An 18570-nucleotide genomic window follows, 5' to 3' on the forward strand; every position below is an offset into this window, starting at 1 on the left:
ATAGAAAGGAGAGGGACTGGAAAATAAAAGGGAGAGAGGAAATGTAGTTTCTACTTTAGTTTCTAAACCGGTCCGTTTCCCCCGTCCTGCCCTGCCGGTGCTGGGCGGCGCGTGGCCCCGCGGGCAGTGCCGCCGTCGCCGCCGCTCCGAGGGTTTCCCGCCGCCCTGGCGCAGCTCCCGCGGCGCCGCCGCGCTCCTGCTCCCCGGGGATAACGGCAGCTTTTCCCTCCCTCGCCCCCTCCAGCACCCGTCCGAGCTGGACTGGTGCGTGGGGACACGGGGACACGGACACGGGGGGCTGGGAGCGTCCTGCCGCAGCCGGCCTTGGTCTAGCGGCACAAGGGCAGTTTTCCAGCCTGCCCCCGGGAAAAGCCCCCGGGGGAACTTGTAGCTCTTTCCCGGGAGGAGCCAAACAGCATCCCTCTTCCTTCGAGTGCTTAAAAAGTCAACTTTATTTAACAAAGTAAAAATAATGCATTTACTTCATTGAAAAGAAGCCACGCGTCTGATACTTCGCACTCTTAATTTCTCTCTCTCTGGTCTATTATTATTATTATTTGCCAAACTCTGATATTGTTGCCAAACGCAAATCAAGGTTTGTAAAGACTGTATTTTAGGAAGTAATCGGTGTATGTAACGTAGGTTCCTCATAATGTCTGCATTTTTGGATCTCTGATTTTTATTTCTGGTGTGCCATAGACCAATTTCTTGCACAGTGTTTAATATTTTGTGGAATTGTTGTTAAGAAGTGAATTGATAACACAATAAAAAGGCTCACTTTTCATTTTGCCAGACGTCCTGTTCGGCCTGTCCTGACTCCGCGCCGCGGGAAGCCGCCGTTCCCGGGGCCGCCGTCGCGAGACCCCCGGCTCGGCCCGCGGCTCCCGCATTGCCGGCGGCCTGGCACGGGCCGGAGCGTCCCGGCTCTGCCGGACCCCGTGGTGCGGGCCCAGGCTTGGTCCCCGTTCGGGTTGTTTCAGCGCCTTAGAGCGAGAGAGGAGACGGCGGCACGACCGCTGCGCGGCTCCGGCAGCGACCGGTGCAGCCGGCGGCAGCTGCAGGCTCGTGGCTTTCCCAGCCCCTTGCTGCAGCCGGCTCAGATCCGCCACTCCCTTCTCCGCCCTCGCCTGGGCTTTCCGACCCCACTCCGGCCCCGGGTGCCGCTTGCACCCCCCGGAAAATCCCTGCGGCGCAGAGCATCCCGGGGGCCCATCGCGGCAGTGCCGGCTGCTCTGCGGAGCTCCGCGGAAGCGGCCCAGCATTACCCGGCTTCCCGGGATGCGCCGGGGCCCCCCCTCCGCCGCAGAGCTGGCCCTGGCCCAAGCGCAGCACAACTGGGTGCGACGCTTCCTCCCCTTCCGGGAACTCGGCCGGGGCTGGACGCGGCCCCGGGCTCGGCACCGCTTCCCGGCAGCCCCCTGCGGCGCGAGGCTGCCGCCGGGCACCTGGGCTGCGGCCGGGCGCCCCACGCGAGCCCCGGCGTGCCGGCACGGCCGAGCCCTGGCAGCGCGCGGCCGCTTTCCTGGAAGGCAGCGGCGTCCCAGCCCGCAGGTCTGGGAAGAGCTTGGAGCGGCTCGCGCCCGCCCGGGCCAGGCGGGACTGCGCCGCGCACGGGCAGCCTGGAGCCGCGCTTTCTCTGCATGCCAGGAATAGTTGGGATTTTTCCGTGTCTGCCCGGAGCGGGGAGCAGGGAGGGAGGGGGCCGGCGGGAGGCAGCCCCGGCCGCGGGGCCGCCCTGCTGCGAGGCTCCTTGCAGGATTTCCATGGTATTAAGGGCACGCGACGAGGCGCAGGGAGGCCGGGGGCGGCGCGGGGACACGTCTGCACCCCGGAGGGGACGGGGTGTCCTGGCGTGGCCCCGGCCACCGGCGTCTCCAAAGTGGGACGGGGAGATTTGGCCTCACCGGAGCCACCGGCACCATCTCCACACGAAGCCCCCCGGGCTCCCCGCACGCCAGATGGATGGTGCCTGCCGGCAGCACACGGCACAGCGTGGGGAGCCGGGGCTGTGCCCCACGGCGAGGGGGGACGAGCCGGGCAGCCCCAGCCACGGCTTTCGTCACGCTCAGCAGCATCGTCGAGCCCAGGAGTCTTGGCTGGGCCTGCACCCGCGGTCGCAAAAACGCCTGAACCCCCCCAAATTCACTTCAAAAGCAGAGGCAGAAGCCCCCGGAGGCGGGTGGCCCTGGCGCGCCGGGGTGGCCGGGAGCTGCTCGGCTCAGCGCGGCTCCCGCATTCCTGGAAACCCTCTTCAAAGCCGAGCGCGGCCGGCGCCAGAGCCGCGCGGCGGCTGGCAGCGCTTGAAAGGCCGCCGGGACCCTCGTGCCGGTGCAGGGCCGCAGGCCCCGGCACGGGCTGCACCGGGAAGCGCTGGTGGCGCAGAGCTCGGAGTGGCTGCTAAAAATAACCCTCCCTCCTTCGCCGGGGCTATTTTTAGCTTCTCTGCAACTATAATTATCTGCCCTCGGCGTCAGGGCCCAGCGAGCTGCTGGCACCTCGGCCCCGTGCTGCCCCGGAGGGCGCTCGGCGCAGCCTCGGGCCGGGGCGGCCCCGCGCACGCAGCCCCTCGCCCACGGGCCGCTGCTCTCCCGGGCGCTCGGGCCGGCTTGCGGCTCCTCCTGCCCGGGGCCAAATCCTGCGTGGGGCTGGCGATGCGTCCCCTCGACGCAGGCAGCGCCAGCCCTGCTTGTGCGCTGCGGGGCTTCGCAGCAGCGTTGCACACACGTGTGCAGGGGCTTTGCAGCAGCACTGCCATGTGCATGTGCACGGGCTTTGCAGCGGTGTTGCACACACATGTGCATGGGCTTCGCAGCAGCATTGCACATGTGTGTGCAGGGGCTTTGCAGCGGCGTTGCACACGTGTGCATGGGCTTTGCAGCAGTGTTGCACATGCATGTGCAGGGGCTTTGCAGCGGCGTTGCACACGTGTGCATGGGCTTTGCACACGCCTGTGCCCCAAGCAGCATCGGGGCTGCACCAGGACAAACCCTGCTCCTACTGCAGGGATGTGGGGGCTCGGGGCCACCCCAGCGCGGGGAACCCCTCCAGGTCCCCCCCACCCACGGGTGTCCCCATCCGCCCCCGTTGCGGTGGGGGATCCCGGGCCGTTCCTCTGCGTGACGTGCAGGAGGGGGGCGCCGGGCCGGGCGGGCGCCCGCGACACGCTGGAAACGCGGCCCGTGACGCCATGGGGCGGCTTCCTGCCCCGGCGCGCCCCGTGTCGCGCTTCCGCGTCCCAGCAGCGCTCCTGCGTCCCCATCCGCCGCCAGGGACGGCCCCGGCTCCGTGCCTCAGTTTCCCCCTCTGGCCCCTCTCCGGGGATGCTGCAAGGTCCCGGGGGCTGCGCTGGGGCAAGGTCCCCTCCCGGCTCCATCTGGGCCAGCAAAGCCTCGGGGGGCCACGGAGACGCTCCCCCCGGAGGGAGGCGCCGCTGCCCGCCGGGCTCCCCCAGGGTGGCCCCGCGGCGGGCTGGGGACCCCCGGCGCCGGCGGGGGCGGCCGGGGACAGGGCGCGGGGACGGAGCCAGCCCGGGGCCTGCAGCCGGCAGCCTCCCAAACCAGGCTCGTAAATCAGCAGCCGGGGCCTCCCCGCGCGCCGGGCTGCGACGCCGCAGGGTCAGGCCCGGCCCTGTCTGGCTGCTGCCGCCGCCGCGCCGGGCGCTGCCACCCCCAGCCATGCTCAGCACCCTGCGCTGCCGGGCAGGAAGGGGCCCGTGCTGAGCCCAGCCACCGGCGCCGAAACACCCCGGGGTGCCCCCGGGACCCCCTGCACACGCACACGGCACCGCGTGGCCCTGGGCCCCTGCGACTGCGTGCACAACGTGGCATTCCCAGGACCACACACGCATCCGGGCTCCCCTGTAACTGCACGCATCCCTCCCTCTCCAGTCCCGGCTGGGGATCCCGCGCTCCCACTCTCCCTGGATCACACGTGCAGACACACGCACGCCCCCCGCTCTGCCGGGCTGCAGGCATGTGCATGCATGCACACACATATGCATGCACACACATGCAAGCACACGCATGCACACACACATGCACGCACACACACACATGCACACGCACGCACACATGCAAGCACACACACGTGCACACATGCACGCACACACACGCATGCACACACACATGCACACTTTTCCAGGCCGGGGACAGATCCAGTCCCCCTGCTGGCACCAGCCCCAGCACCGCCGGGGCCAGGGGTCGGCCGTTTCCCGTGGAAAGTCCCCAGGCAAACACGGGTGCGTGCCGGGGCCGCGGGGATGGAAAAGCAGCCGAGAGCCCAGCCCAACCCCGGCCCTTTGATCCGGCTGGAAAAGCACCGGCGTGGTGTCACGCGCTGGCCAGGGCCATCGGTCCCCGGCGTGCGGGAAGGGGCAGGACGAGCCACTCCCGGCCTGGTGCTCGGGGACGCGGTGGCCTCTCCTCCCGGCGTCCCCGCTCCGCTTTGCAGCTGCAAAAGCAGAAAGCAAATAAACAGGGGGGCGCCGGGGCTGGCAGCGCTCACGGGCACGGAGCAGGGCCAGACGTGGCCTCGCACCCCGCAGGGACGGTGACGGGGACCCCGGCCCCACGCAGCGCCTGGCCGCCGGCAGCACCCACGCCAGCCCGGCCCAGCTTGGCCCGGGATCCGGGATCCTCCCGTCTGCTGGACTTTCGCCCTCCCACCGCTGGCCGGTGCCGCGGGTGGAGCGTCGGCAGTGCCGGCGGGGCCCGTTCCCAGCTCCCGCCCCGGCTCCGGCGCCAGCTGGGTGCCCGAGGGCCCTGGGAGCCGGGGGCCCGCGTGGGCACGGGGCTGCGTGGGGCAGAGCCGGCACCGCACGTGCCCAGCGCCCGGCCGCCCCCGGGGGCTGATCCCCCCCCCCGGCATCCCGGCCGGAGCCCAGCGGGGGCCCAGGCGTCCGGCAGCCCGGCAGGGGCGGGGGTCCGGCCGGCCGCGGCCCCCGACGCCGCTGAGTCAGGGCCGGCCGAGCCCCCGGCCGCCCTCGCCGTCTGCGCCGGCTCCCGCCGGGCGGAAAGTCGGGCTCAGCGGCGGCGGGATCCCCTCCGCCCCCGGCCGGCTCCGCACCGCTGAGTCAGGCGTCGCCGGGGCTCGGGGACACCGGGACCGCGGGGCCCCCGGCAGCGCTGCCGGCACGGCACAGGGCAGAGCCGCGCGCAGCGGGGTCCCGTCACCCCCACGGCCGTGGGGGTCCCCGTCGCCCCCCGCTGACTTTGGGGCCCCCAGCGCCCTTGCAGGGCTGCAGGGTCCCTTTGCCCCCCCTGCTCGTGGGGCCCCACGGGGCCGTGGGGCTGGAGGGGGGGCAGCGATGCTCAGCACCCGCAGCACGGGGGGGGTCTGGATCTGGCCCCGTGGGTGCGACCCACACGTCGCTGTGTGCACAGCCCCACACATGCTCAACCCCCCCCCCCCCCGTGCGCACACACGCACACGCGCAGCCCCCCCTGCACGTCGCCCCCGGGGGTCTCTGCAGCCTGTTCCCACGGGGGGGCCAGGAACAATGGAGCAAGAAGAACAAAGGGGCCATTGTTTGGGGGGGCTGAGCAGTGTTGTGTGTGTGTGTGTGTGTGTGTGTGTGTGTGTGTGTGGCCTCCCAGGCGGGCTGCGGCTGGGGCTGCACCTCTCGGGGGGGGCCGGGGGAGCTGCACCGGGGGGGGGGGTGCTGGGTGCTGCCTCGGGGGTGCAGATGCAGGGTGCACGCACGCTGGGGGGCTCCCTGCGGGGACCTGCCTGGCTCCCCCCCCCCTTACGGCCCCAGGTTTGCAAGGAGGGAAACTGAGGCAGGGCCATGTCCTGACCCGCTGGGCCTGGGCTGAGCACTGGGCAGCTCGGTGCATCCCCCACGAGCCCGGCCAGCCCTCGAGGGGGCACCTGGGGCCGCTGCTATCTCGCCCCCTCCCGCCGCCCCAGGAACGGGCCTGCTGCGCTGTGACTCAGCCTGGCCTGACGCGCTCGTGACACAGGTGGCTGCACCCGGTGCCAGCACTGCGCATCCTCCCGCCGCTGACACGGGGGGCAGGAATGGCTGAGCTCAGCCCGGGCCTCCCCGAGCCACGCGGGATGGGGGGGGATCACCGGGGCCCTTGTGACCCGATGAGTCACCAGTGAAATGAGTTTCGGGGAGACTCAGCCTGCCCCGCAGCCCTTTCCCTGCCTGCCTTTTCCCCAGCTGTGCCGGCACCACGGGGCGGCCCTGGAGCGAGCGCTCCCCCGGCTGGGCTCGGCGCGGGCAGGTCCCCAGGGCCCCGCTCCGGCTGATATCGGCCCCGGCCGGCGCAGGCGGGAGGAGCGCTGGCGCCTGCGATAAGGGGCGCCGCAGGGGCCGCAGCAGCACGCGCAGACCTGGGAGCCGGCGCACGCCCCGGCGCGTCCGTCCATCCGTCCAGCCCGGAGAATTGCTGCTCTGGATGTTAACCGCGCCGCTGTCCCCTCTCCCGCGGCCCTTTCCCATGCTGCTGAGGGCTGCCCGGAGCGGGACACCGGGCACCGAGCACCCACGAGCCCCCGCAAGCCCCGGCCCCGGGGTCCCGCTCTGCCACCAGGGCACCCAGAGGCGACGAGCCGCGGGGCCATGTGAGGGTCGCGGTGACCATCGGCCCCCGGGGCTGGGAGGGGGGTGATTCGGCCTCGTGCGAATGGAGAAACTGAGGCACGGGGAGGGCGGCGCTGCGGGAATGCGGTCAGGTGAGGCAGCCACGGGCTCCTGATTCACGGCCCGGCCGCCGGCGCGGGGCCTCTCCGCCGGCAGGGCCCAGGCGTCCTGGCACCCTGCTCGTCCCGGGGGGGGGGGGGGGGGGGGGCAGTGCCCCCATCGCCCCCCTCCCTCAGCCCCCGGCTCTGCGCTGAGACCTGCCAGCTCGTTGCAGGCGGCTGGCAGAGCTGGGCCTGGCTGGGTGGTCCTGGCCCCCGCGGTTGGGGGCGCATGGCCCCGCCGGCCCGTTCCCAGCCGCCCTCGCCCGCCCGGGGGGTTCCCAGCGTGCCGGGCCGGGCCCGGGCGCGCGGCAGCAGCAGGCGATGCCGGGCAGGCGGATGCGCTCCGGCGTGTCCGGGCAGCGTCGCCCCTGCCGAGCCCCGCCAGCTCCCACGGGACGGGGGCAGCAGCCCCCCCAGGTGCCGGCGGGGGGATCCACTCCCCGCAGCCGCACACCCTCCCCGGGGGCCGCATCCTGCTCTCCCAGCCCGGGGGGGGGGGGCAGCAGGAGCAGCCCCAGGGCCAGGCTGCACTGGCAGCACCCAGCCGGGTGCCCGGGGTGGCACCGGCCCCTTTCCCACGCCCTGGCAGTGCTGCCTGCCCGCCGGAAAGCCGGGGCCGTGCTGTGCCGTGCCAGGCCATGCCGTGCCGTGCCGTGCCGTGCCGTGCCTCAATGCACCGGGAGGGCCGACTTCCAAGGGCCAAGGCCACTGGGCCACGCGCCACAGGTCCCTGCTCCCAGCCCGGCGATGCTGCAGAACGGCGAGGCTGCGGGAGAAGGGCTGGGATGGGGGGGGGGGGGGTGTCCAGGCTGCCCCCAGCCTCGGCCAGCGCTGTCGCTCCGCACCCCCGTTTCCCTCTGCGGTCGCAGTCCCCAGAGGGCTCGGGATGTGCCCATAGGACACGGGGCGCCTCCGAGCAGGATGCGGCCCCGGCCGGGCGGGATCGCCCCGCCGGATGAGTCACGGCTCCCCGCCCGGCAGCCCGGCGCGGAGGCCACGGCTGTGCCCGAAACCGGCTGGCACAGAGCCCACCGGGCCCGGCAGGGTCCCCTCGCCCAGGGGTGCGGGTGTGCAGTGCCGGGGGGGGGGTGCAGACGTGCGCACGCGTGTGTGCATGGGCGTGCACGGCGACAGCGCTCGGTGCGTGTGTGCAGTGCCAGGGGGGTGCAGACGTGCGCCCGCGTGCGCTGGGTGAGCCTGGGACAGGCAGAGCAGGGCGGCTCCGGAGCGGGCGCAGCGGGGCGAGCGCAGGTGAGCTCAGGTCAGGGCAGCGCCGGGGCCTGCTCCAACAGGTGCCGGGGCGGCACAGAGCCGAGCGCTCGCAGCGGGGCTGCCGGAGCCGCGCAGCTCCCTCCCAGCGTGCCAGCACTCGGGCACGCACACACGTGTGCACACGCACGCACACACAGGCACGTGCATGCACACGCATGCACACGTGTGCACACACAGGGACAAGCATGCACACGCATGCGCTCCTGTGCACACACCCAAGGAGACAGGTACAGCTGGCTCGGTGCCTCAGTTTCCCCAGCAGAGACAGCGCTGCCCTGGCCCTAGGGCCCGTGGGGGGCCGGATTCACAGCTCTCCGTGCGGGTGCATGGAGCAGGCTGGGACATCTCGCTGCCGATGCCCCGGAGTGGGGCACCCGGCTCCGAGGAGGGGCCTTTAAGAGCGCAGGTGCCCCCGATCTGCAGGGAAGGTGGCCCAGGTGCAGCCAATGCCCCGGAGGGTTTATCTTTGCCGGTGGGGCCAGGCTGCTCCTTTCCCTGGGGGCTGCAGGAGGGAAGGGGCCAGGCAGGGTCTGCAACGGGCTGGGGCCCTGCAGCACCTCCGTGGCGGTGAGTTGGAGCAGGGGCCCCGGAGGGTGGGGGATTCCCATGCTGGTGGCGTGTGGGGGCTTTCCGGGCTCCCGGCATGGCTCAGCCCACGGAGCTGGGGGCGGCAGCGGGGCCTCGTGCAGCCCAGCTGCAGCGGCAGCCCTGGTCTGCTGAGCCCTGACAAACTCATTTCATGTCCCTGTGGGTGCTGCTGTCCCCAGGGCTGGGAGGTGGAGGCCGCTGTGGGAGCAGGGTGAGCGTGGGGGCCCTGGGGAGGGGATTGCACGGGAGCTGGGCTGTGGGGTGCAGGGGACCTGTGCAGCCCTGTGCATCCTTGCAGCCACCCCAGACTTTGCACCAGGCGCTTTCATGGCCATTTACAGCAGCTCTGCTCCGTGTCCGGTGCTTGCCGGTGGGGCTGGGGGTGTTGCAAGGGGCTGGATGGACCCTGCAGGGAGACTGGAGGCTCCCGTGGGTGTCCAGGAGGTGCTGGGGCACCGGAAAGCAGCTGCTGGGGCAGCTGCGGTGGTGGCGAGCAGCTCCGGAAAGCCCTGGGGGGGGGGGGGGCGCTCGGTGCTGCACCCGCTCCAGGACGGGGGACGCGGGGACGGAGCCGGAAGGCAGCAGCGGCTGCTTGTCAGCCTGCAAAACCTGCTGCGTTTCCCTTCCGAAAACGCTTCCCCAAACCCCGTGGGAGCAGCGGAGCTGGGCTCGGGCCCCCCTTGCGGTGCCGGGATAGGGGGAAGCTCCTCAGCTGGATCCCAGTGGTGCTGCCAGGGAGGCAAGCTGGGATTGCTGCGGGGATTTCGGGGCTCGGTGGGTGCCAGCAGTGCTGGCTCCCAGGTCCTGCAGCACTGGGGCTGTGGGGGGCTGGGACCCCCAAAGCCTGCGGTGCTGTTAACTCTCGTCTGCAGAGCAGCAGGGCTGGGAGCCCCCCGGGAGACAGGGTTCGGGGTGCCTGCAGCTCTAAATCGGAGCCTGTGCCTCAGTTTCCCTTGCTCCCAGGGACTTGGCACAAGGGTGATGATCGCCCTGGTGCCAGACCAGGCAGCCAAAGAGGTCCCTGCCCATTGCAGCAGCGCGAGGGTGCAGCCAACGAGCGATTTTGGAAAAAACCCTGTTCAGGGCGGTGGGGGTCGCGCGCAGGGCTGGGGGGCTGTGCACGGCCCTTGGGGGCTGGAAACGCTTCGGGGCCTGGGGATGCCTGGCTCTGCCCATCTCCCCGTGCGGCAGCAAGGCAGGGCTGTGCCAGCGGGCGCAGGCGATGCACCGCGCAGCCCGGCCGGCTACGGCACGCCGCGTTTCTGGCTGCAAATCCATTTGCAGAGCCCGAGGGATCGCTGCTGCTGGGCCCCTCTGCGGGAGGCAGCTGGAGGCAGGGCCGGGAGCCTGTGCCAAGGCTGGATTAGCGCAGCCAGTGGGGCCCCGGAGCCGCCTGGCACCCAGCCGCTCCCTCCCCACCCCGAAACTGGCCCTGAGGGCTGCGTGCTGGGAGCAGCCGGCTGGGCGCTCCCATGGCGCGGGGCTGCGGGAGGCCTCCCCCAGCTACCCCTGCGAAACGGCCCCGGGGGCCGGCGCGGAGCCCATTCCTGCTCCAGGAGTGTGGGGTGCCCCGGGGACCTGGGTGCAGGGGAGGCAGGAGATGAACGCAGGCACTGCGGAGTTTAGAAATTTTATTGCAAATAGGTTTTTTTTCTTTCAAATCAGTACAAGAATAGACTCTATAATAGATTTAGATCAGGGTCTCCAACTGGCTTGAGTGCAAAGAATGATTCTGCTGTTGCAAGTCTATGAATATATAAGACATTTATCCCTTGGAAAAAAAAAAAGTTCATTTGCAAATCTGTCCCTTTGCAGTCCTTGCTTCCATCGAGTCCCAGATGCCAAAAAGAAAACAAAACTGTCTCCGTCTGTCCTCCCCGCACTCCTCCGCACCAGTCCCAGGGCTCCTCCGCGCCGCGGCCGGCAGCGGCACGCAGCAGGGCCCGTCCTCCGCGGGGGAAGCGCGCACTGGTGCGCGGCACAACTCCTCGGCACGTCATGTCTCCTGCCCGGCCTTGTCCTGCCGGGCTCCCGGCCACTGGCCCTGTCTCCGCAGGGCTCTGCCGGTGCGTCCTCGGCTCACCTCCTTCCCATGCCCATCGGCCGGGCTGCTGCCTTCTCTCCAGTTAAAAAAGAAAAATAAAATCGGTGGGTGGTTTGTTTGTTTGGTTTGGTTTTTTTTTAATCTGGCTGCTTCTCCTTCCCTCTTCTGTGGTTTATTTTTATTTTTTTTGTTTTCTCCAGGTTAAAAAGCCGGCGGCGGCAGTGGCGGGGCTCAGCGCTCCTGCAGGGCCACGCAGGGCACCCACTGGTTCCGGTCGCGGCTCTCGGCGCAGTAGCTGGCCACCTCGGCCAGCCCTTGGCTCTTCCAGGCGTCCGTGTGCGGGTTCTGCAGAGGCAAAGCGCCAGGTCAGTCCCCAGCTGCGGGCCCCGAGCCCCCGGCGTGACGCAGGGCCGCGCGTGGCTGCGCCGTGCATCACCGTCCCACACTCACCGTGACTAAGAGGCAGTGCAGGTCGCGGGGCTCAGCGCCGGGCTGCGGCTCGCCCAGGAGGGCGGCCAGGCGCTGCATGCCGGAGACGCGCAGGATGTGGATGTCGTTGTCGCAGCAGAAGGCCTGGATGAGGGTGAAGTGGATCTGCAAGGCGATGTCGCCTTCGTCCTCCTCGTCCGTGGCCAGCAAGCACAGCACCACGCTGTCGGGGTCCCTGCGGGCGGCAGCGGCGGCAGCAGCGTTAGGGGAGCCGGGGCAGCTCGGATGCAGGTGTGGTGGATGCTCCATGGCACGGGTGGGCTGCTGCCACCCCGTGTCACCCTCCCCAACCCACGGGTGATGGGCTTGGGAGTGACCACTGCGGGGTCTCGGGGTGTGGATGGACCCCCCCCCAGGACAGACCCCCGGCGCTGGGGCTGGCCCCCAGGCAGCCTCCCTGCTCCAGCCCCCCTGCACTAGCCCTGCTCTTGGACAGCCCCCCCCCCCCCAAAAGCCTAACTATTCCCCCCAAACCCACCCTGCTGCACCAGCCCCTGCGTCCTCGGCACTGCCCTGCCGTGCAGCAGCTCCGGCAGCCCCCCTGCACCCCCGGTGACCCCCGTGCACACACACCCCCGCCGCTGCAACCCCCCCGGACACTCACACGTTCATGAGCTTGGCGGACTCATAGACGCCCACGGTGAGCCGATCCTGCCGCTGCGCCGCCACCAGCACCCGCTCCACCGCCTCGCTCACCGCCTGCATCCTGCGGGGACAAGAGAGGTCCGTCAGCGGCGGCGGTGGCGCCGGGCCGGGCCCCCCCGGTGCCCCCGGACCCCGCACTTACTTGCTGCTGTCGCAAGGCACCAGCTCCTCCAGGGTCATGGTGCAATTGTAATCCACAGGGCGGGCGCCCAGAGGCCGAGCCCGCAGAAGGATCCGAAGCAAGCGGAAAAAAAGAAAAATCAATCAAGCCCAAGTGCGATAATCCAGTGGCGCGTGGGGGTCCCGGGTCCCGCTGCAGCCGCTCCGCCGGGGCCGCTCGCCGCTGCAGCGCGCTGCTCTGAGCGCCGCTCTGCCCGGCGCCGCCTTTTATAGCCTCCAGCCACGGGGCGGGGCCGGAGGCGTCACCCGCTCCCCGACCATTGGCTGGCCCGTCACAAAGAGAAGAATGGGCGGCGCGGGGATTGGCTGCCTCCCGCGGGCCCCACGTGGGGAGGGGTGCTCCGGTGCGGGCGGGGGGGAGGGGGGGGTTCCGCGGCGCGGGGGGAGCGGGGCCGGGCCGCCGCCTGCGCCCGGGAGCGGCTATTTTTGGAGCGCTCCGAGCTGGGTGCACGCGGAAACTCCCGCCCAGAAACTCCCCCCCCCCTCCCCGAGCTGTGCCGAAAACAACAGCGGGGGGGGGGGGGGGAGTCGGTCCGTGCATTGGGGGTTGCAATGGGGGGGGTGTCGGTCCGTGCATTGGGAGTTGCAATGGGGGGGGGGTGTCGGTCCGTGCATTGGGGGTTGCAATGGGGGGGGTGTCGGTCCGTGCATTGGGAGTTGCAATGGGGGGGGGGAGTCGGTCCGTGCATTGGGAGTTGCAATGGGGGGGGGTGTCGGTCCGTGCATTGGGGGTTGCAATGGGGGGGGGGTGTCGGTCCGTGCATTGGGGGTTGCAATGGGGGGGGGTGTCGGTCCGTGCATTGGGAGTTGCAATGGGGGGGGGTGTCGGTCCGTGCATTGGGAGTTGCAATGGGGGGGGTGTCGGTTCGTGCATTGGGAGTTGCAATGGGGGGGGTGTCGGTCCGTGCATTGGGGGTTGCAAGGGGGGGGTCGGTCCGTGCGTGGAGATTAGCAGCGGGGTGGGGTGGGGGGGTCAGACCGTGCATTAGCGTCTTCGTGGGAGGTGTCGGTCCGTGCACCGGGACCTGCAATAGGGGCTCGGTCCGTGCATTGGGGTGCGGGGGGGGGGGGGTGTCGGTCCGTGCACCGACGCTGCGACCGGCAGTGGCGGGTGGCGGCTGCCACCTGCTGGGGACACGCGGCCGCCGCAGGCCCCGTTCCCCGCCCTGGCGGTGCTGCGGGCCGGGCCCTGCACCCGCGCGGGGCCGTGCGCGCGTTGCCGCCTCCGTGCACGCGTGGGCCTCACACCCGCGGGCCCCTGCGCGCTCCTGTCCCCTCGCACGCGCAGCCTGTGCACGCTCGCCCTTGCACGCCCAGTTTTGCACGTTCAGTTTTGCACGCCAGCCCTTCTCCCCAGCTGCATGCCGGCTTGCCCACCCGTGCTGCCCACCCGTGCTGGTGCCACGTGGGTTTGCACGCGTGTTCTCACTCACACCAGCGTGCTGGTGACCTCCTTGTGCACGTGTGCTGCCTCACAGGCCCGTGCCGTTCCCGAGCCTCGTTGCACGCTCGCACGCACACGCTTGCACGTCGGGCTCAGCTCTGTGCGGGCAGGCCGGCTCGCTCCGGGCGCTCTGGTTTCACACTCTGGTTTCATGCTCTGGTTTCACGTTCCGGGTTGTTTCCCTGCCCAGGCTTCCTGGTCTCGCTCCCCGTGGCCAGGCTGGCTCCGTGCACGCCTGGGCCGGAGCGGGCTCGCTGCCAGGCCAGCGCCGCAGCCACACGCTGCCCCGCTGCAGCCGGGCAGGATTTGTGCTGCCAAGGCCCCGCTGATGGTGTCACGGGAGCTGGCAGGATCCGGGAATGGTGCGCATCCCCGTCAAGGCCGGGAGGTTTGGGAGACGGGGATGCCCCTGTGGCTCGGCCCCCCCCCCCGTGCCTCAGTTTCCCCTTGGCAGCTGGTGCAGGGGCAGGAGGTGTCCACGTGCTGCTGCAGCCGCCCGGGCGCCAGGCAGCGGTGACGCGGCCCCACACACGGCAGCGGCGCGAGCGGCCACGTGAAGGATGTGCGAGCGGGGGACTTTGCCCTCCACGGCCGGGCTGTGCCGGGCCCCACGCCGTGCACGGGTCCCTGAGCCCCGCAGCATCCCCCCCCCTCGGGGTCCCCTGCATCCCTGGCATGGGCACGTGCCGCCCCGAGGGAAGCAGGCGAGGGGGGGTCCCCTCTCGGCACGGGTCCCGGGGTGCCAGTGAGCCCCGCGGCAGGCTGTGGGCAACGGTCCTGGCCTGGGCTCGGCATCGCTCCATCCCGACCCTGCATCCCCTGTCCCTGCAGGGACCCGCCACGGGGTCCCTGTCCCCATATCCTCCATCCCCACAGGGACCCTGCACGTGGCCCCCTACCCCTGCGTCCCCCCGCAGCTCCCGGGCTGTGCCCCAGGCCCCTCCAGCCGGGCTGCGCGCCCTGCTCCGCATCGGGGCGTTTGGGGCAGATCTTTGTTCTTGCAGGCGCATCTCCTCGATGGGGGTCCGTTCCCCGCCGATGGGCAGGTCCTGGCTGCGGGTGCCGGGGAGCCCCTGGCTGTGGGCATCGGCCACCCGCGTCTCCCGGGTTTGGGGGTTTCCAGCTGCAGCTGCACGAAGGGTGCCCGTGCCGGCAGCATGCAGCCTGGGTGCTCGCGCCTGGCGCTGGGTTACGGCGCCTGTTAATTGCCTCCAGGTAAATATTTACGACTGGCTGGCAGCGACGGGGAGTCCCCGTCACCAGCTCGTTAAAGGGGATGAATTTGGGGTCCATGTTTCGGTCAGACTTTGGGAGTGGCCCTGGGGGTTGTGCCCCCAGATCCCTCACATCCTGCATTTTGGGGGCCCCTCCTCACGCAGTGGCGGTCACTGGGCCCTGGATTGCCCCCATGAGGGGGGCTGCAGGCAACATGGGACCAGGCTTTGTCCAGCCATGCGCCCTGACCGGGGTCCCTACCGCTTGCGCCAGAGCAGGTATTCTGCAGGGGGGCTGCTGCTCACCAGAGTCCCATACAGTCGTGTACAGGCAGGTCACATTTCTGCCCAATTCCCTAGTGGATGCACAAAGTTTCCACAGTATTTCGCAGCTCCGTGTGCGCGGCAGTTGCGGTGGCAGCTCGGCCCCAGCCGCGGCTGTGAGCGCAGGGCCGGGGCTCGCCGCCGCTGAGCACCGACACAGCTCGGTACACCGATGGCTGCGGCCCTCCGCGCTCCTCCCGGCGCGTCGCGCACCCCCTGCCACCGGAGGGCGCGGCGAGGGAGCCGCTGCGGCGCTCTGCCCGCCCGACTCGCTGGTGGCGCGGGCACTGCCTTCTGGGAAGTGTAGTCGCGGCGCGCCCCGCCCCCGCGTGCGCCGCCGGGGCGGAGACTTCATTACCCAGGGGGCGCGGCGCGGCGCGAGGGGGCGGAGCGCGACGCTGCGGGGCGGGGCGGAGCGGACCCACGTGCGGCCGCCGGTTCAGTGCCGCCCGCGCCGGGCCATGGCCGAGAGCGTCCTGGGGCCGCGGGTAGGCGGCTGCGCCCGGGGCTGGGGGGGACCCGAACCGGGGCCGCGCCGGGGCTGGTGAAACCCGAACCGGGACCGGGCTGGGGCAGGATGGTCCGGACTAGCCTGGCCCGGAAGTATTGGGGCTGGGGGAGCCCGAACTGGGACCAGGCTGGGGCGGGAGGGTCCGGACTAGCCTGGTCCAGGGGTACCGGGGCTGGGAGAACCCGAACTGGGACCGGGCTGGGGCAGGATGGTCCGGACTAGCCTGGCCCAGAAGTATTGGGGCTGGGGGAGCCCGAACTGGGACCAGGCTGGGGCGGGAGGGTCCGGACTAGTCTGGTCCAGGGGTACCGGGGCTGGGGGAACCCGAACTGGGACCGGGCAGGGGCTGGGCAAACCTGTGCTGGGTCTGGTTGAACGGGGACCGGACCAGGACCCTGCTCTGCCCCCCCCCAGCCCCATCTCAACCTCCCCCAGGATGCTCCGGATGAGGAGTCGGAGCAGAACCCCGAGTCCCCTGCGTCGAGCGTGACCCCCAGCGAGGAGGAGGAAGAGGAGGAAGGCTCCCAGGTGAGTGGGCAAGGTGATGGCCTGTCCCTGTCCCCACTGCTGGCTTGGGGAGAGGCTGCCCCACACCCCTGATCTGCTGGGGGGGGGGCTCATGCCAGAGCCAGCGTGACCCCCCCCCCGGCCTCTCCCCACAGTGGGTGGTGGGAGCCGCCTGCCGCGCCGTCTGGTCGGGCGACGGGCTGCTGTACCCCGCCACGGTGCGGGCGCTGGACGTCGCGGCGGGCACCTGCCTGGTGGAGTTCGACGGCTACGGGAACGAGGAGGAGCAGGCGCTGGCGGATCTCCTGCCCCCCTGCGCCGCTGCTGCCGCCGCCACGGGCAACCCGGGGGCCCGGGGGGTGAGTGATGCCACGGAGCACCGGGGCACCTTTGGGGAGGGTAGGGGGTCTGCAGAGGGCTGTGCTGACGCTCGTGTGTCCCCGCAAGGTGGAGGAGGGTCCCCGCGGGGAGCCCCGGAGGCCGAGAGCCCCCCCGTCATGGGAGCTGCCCCCGGGCAGGAGGAGGAAGAGCAGCAAGGGCGAGCGGGCGCCCTGCTCCCCCTGGCCCCCCGAGGTGAGTGTCTGGCATCACCCCAGGCTTGGGCACCCTGCACCCCCCGGCTCGCTATGCGGCCAGGAGCTGCCCTGCGCTGTGGGGGGCACCCAGGGCTGCGGGTGCCCCCTCCGGAGCGGGTGCCGGTGGCCCGGGCTCTCCCTGCCCTGCCAGCACATGGCTGGCCCCCGTCCTGCCCATCCATGGGGATGGGGACAAGCGAGCCTGGGGTCACCCCATCGTGCAGCCCTGGCTGTGGAGTTGGGGAGGGATGGATGGACAGACGGATGGGTGCCCAGCGATGCTGACAGGTGGCCCCAGGAACTCCTTATTTCCCTGCTTGGGGTCCCCATTGCCTGCTGGGCGGCATGGGGGGAGCTGGCACCCCACAGCAGGGTCCCTGGCAGTGGGACTGTCCCTAACGGAGGCTCCTGGTGGTGGTTGTAGCTGGTGCCTCCGCCGTGGCCCCCAGCCCCGCTGTGCGCGCTCCAGGAGGAGGAGGAGGAGGTGGAAGCCTTGGCTGCGATGCTGATGTCCTGGTACATGAGTGGGTACCACACCGGCTTCTACATGGTACGGCAGGGCTAGGGGGTGTGTGGGGCGGATGGGACGGCCGGGGTGAAGGAGTGATCCCCCCCCGTGACCCCCACACTGCTCTGCGCCCCCAGGGCCTCCGCGAGGGCCGGGCAGAGGCGGCCGCGCTGCTGCCGAGACGAGGCTGCAGGCAGAAGAAATCGTCGCCGCGCAGCTAGGCGGGCAGGTGGGTGCGTGGGGACGCGCCGGGGCCGGGAGCCCCCCGGCAGGACCCCACTCTCGCAGCACGTCCCACAGCCGGGCCGGGGCCACCGCTCCGGCACTGCCGGCACAGGGGGAAGCGGGTGCCCGGGATGCCCCAGCACCCCTTTCCTGCCGCTCACCCCTGCCTCTTCCCCCTTTTGCAGCCGGATCCGTGTCCCTGTGCCCTGCTGGAGGGGCAGGTTTTGGGCAGAGAGCAGCACTCCTGGTCTTGCCTTGCAGTTGGATGGCCCAGCAGCGGGTCCCCGGGAGAAGAGGGAGCCGCCGTCCCCCTGCCGCGGGCTGGCTCTGCATCGGTGCCCAGCCTCGGAGGTGCCATGGCCCCATGGGCTGCCCGGGCCACGCTCCCCTCGCATGGGGATTTTGGAATAAAGCTGGTTTGCGGGATGCTGCGTGCCGGGGCTGTCTGCACCCCCGGGGAAGGAGTATGGCCCAGCACTCGCTCTCGGCCCGGGGCCCAAATAGAGCTTGGTGTCCAGATCTGCGTGAGTCTCTGGAGCCCCAGGCGGCCAAGCTCACTGCGAGCAGAGGGGGACGGCCACACTGCCAGGGGGACGCTGCCTGGCTGGGCCCAGGTCATGGGTGCTGCCCGGGGTGGGCAGGGGCTGGCGCTGTCCTGCCACGTGTCTGGGGGCTGGGGCAATGGGGACAGTGCTTGTGGGAGGCAGTCCTGCCAGGAACCCCCAGGAGGGGACAAGCTGCTGGGTTGGTCGGGGAGCCCAGGGGTGGCCCAGGGAGCCCAAGGCCCTGCTCTTGGCCCTCACAGCCCCCGTTTACGACTGGTCTGTTGGAGAGTGATGGGCTGAGGTGCAGTTTGGGCACAGAGGCCTGGGATTGCTGGGGGATGTGACGGAGCTGCGCTGGCCAGCACCGTGCTGCACCGCACAGCCTGGCCCAGCCCTTGCACTGCCCTGCACTACACTGCACTGCATAGCCCAGCCTGGCCCTACCCTGCTCAGTCCTGCACCGTGCTGCACAGCCCCTTCCCTGCACTGCACAGCCGAATGCTGTCCCAGCACTGCATTGCACACCCCCAACACTACATTGCACACCCCCAGCACTGTTTCACACCTCCAGCACTGCATTGCACACTCCAGCATTGCATTGCACTGCACTACGCTTCACACCTCCAGCTCTGCATTGCACACCCCAGCATTGTGTTACACTGCACATCCCCCATCACTGCATTGCACAGCCCTAGCATTGCACCGTATTGCACACCCCCAGCACTACGCTGCACACCCCTAGCGTTGCATTGCACACCCCTAGCACTTCATTGCACGCCCCTTCGCTGCACGGCACTGCATGGCCCAGC

At 70.5% G+C, this 18570-nt stretch overlaps 2 protein-coding genes across 4 annotated transcripts; one reads left to right on the forward strand and one right to left on the reverse strand.

The window, feature by feature from the left end:
- Nucleotides 1-10164: 10164 nt before the first annotated feature.
- On the reverse strand, nucleotides 10165-12096 carry GADD45B (growth arrest and DNA damage inducible beta). The gene is made up of 4 exons (XM_067312634.1): nucleotides 11871-12096; nucleotides 11688-11789; nucleotides 11045-11258; nucleotides 10165-10939 (listed from the first exon to the last, which is right to left on the reverse strand). The coding sequence occupies exons 1-4, from the start codon at nucleotides 11906-11908 to the stop codon at nucleotides 10826-10828; spliced, it is 468 nt and encodes a 155-aa protein (XP_067168735.1). The 5' UTR covers nucleotides 11909-12096; the 3' UTR covers nucleotides 10165-10825.
- Nucleotides 12097-14330: 2234 nt separating this feature from the next.
- Nucleotides 14331-17667, forward strand: LOC106486651 (survival motor neuron protein 1-like). 3 transcript variants are annotated; one of them, XM_067312813.1, is made up of 7 exons: nucleotides 14331-14567; nucleotides 15837-15929; nucleotides 16064-16267; nucleotides 16356-16481; nucleotides 16908-17033; nucleotides 17129-17220; nucleotides 17402-17667. In XM_067312813.1, the coding sequence occupies exons 1-6, from the start codon at nucleotides 14370-14372 to the stop codon at nucleotides 17210-17212; spliced, it is 831 nt and encodes a 276-aa protein (XP_067168914.1). In that variant the 5' UTR covers nucleotides 14331-14369; the 3' UTR covers nucleotides 17213-17220; nucleotides 17402-17667. The 3 variants fall into 3 exon arrangements, with proteins under 3 accessions (XP_067168914.1, XP_067168916.1, XP_067168915.1); XM_067312815.1 differs by lacking the exon at nucleotides 14331-14567 and adding an exon at nucleotides 15305-15378; XM_067312814.1 differs by lacking the exon at nucleotides 14331-14567 and adding an exon at nucleotides 15310-15378 and having other exon boundaries at nucleotides 15816-15929.
- The last annotated feature ends 903 nt before the right edge of the window (nucleotides 17668-18570 follow it).

The sequence above is a fragment of the Apteryx mantelli genome, chromosome 30, assembly GCF_036417845.1.
Source record: "Apteryx mantelli isolate bAptMan1 chromosome 30, bAptMan1.hap1, whole genome shotgun sequence".
NCBI classification, from domain to species: domain Eukaryota; kingdom Metazoa; phylum Chordata; class Aves; order Apterygiformes; family Apterygidae; genus Apteryx; species Apteryx mantelli.

Excerpts from the sequence above, each read along its gene's own strand:
- GADD45B (XM_067312634.1), bottom strand. The coding sequence starts at position 11,908 with ATGACCCTGGAGGAGCTGGTGCCTTGCGACAGCAGCAA. Across the intron at positions 11,790-11,870 it reads GTGCCTTGCGACAGCAGCAA|GATGCAGGCGGTGAGCGAGG; the intron begins GTAAGTGCGGGG and ends TTGTCCCCGCAG. Across the intron at positions 11,259-11,687 it reads TCCGCCAAGCTCATGAACGT|GGACCCCGACAGCGTGGTGC; the intron begins GTGAGTGTCCGG and ends TGCCGCCCGCAG.
- LOC106486651 (XM_067312813.1), top strand. The coding sequence starts at position 14,370 with ATGGGGGTCCGTTCCCCGCCGATGGGCAGGTCCTGGCTGCGGGTGCCG. Across the intron at positions 16,482-16,907 it reads GCTCCCCCTGGCCCCCCGAG|CTGGTGCCTCCGCCGTGGCC; the intron begins GTGAGTGTCTGG and ends TGGTGGTTGTAG. Across the intron at positions 17,034-17,128 it reads ACCACACCGGCTTCTACATG|GGCCTCCGCGAGGGCCGGGC; the intron begins GTACGGCAGGGC and ends CTGCGCCCCCAG.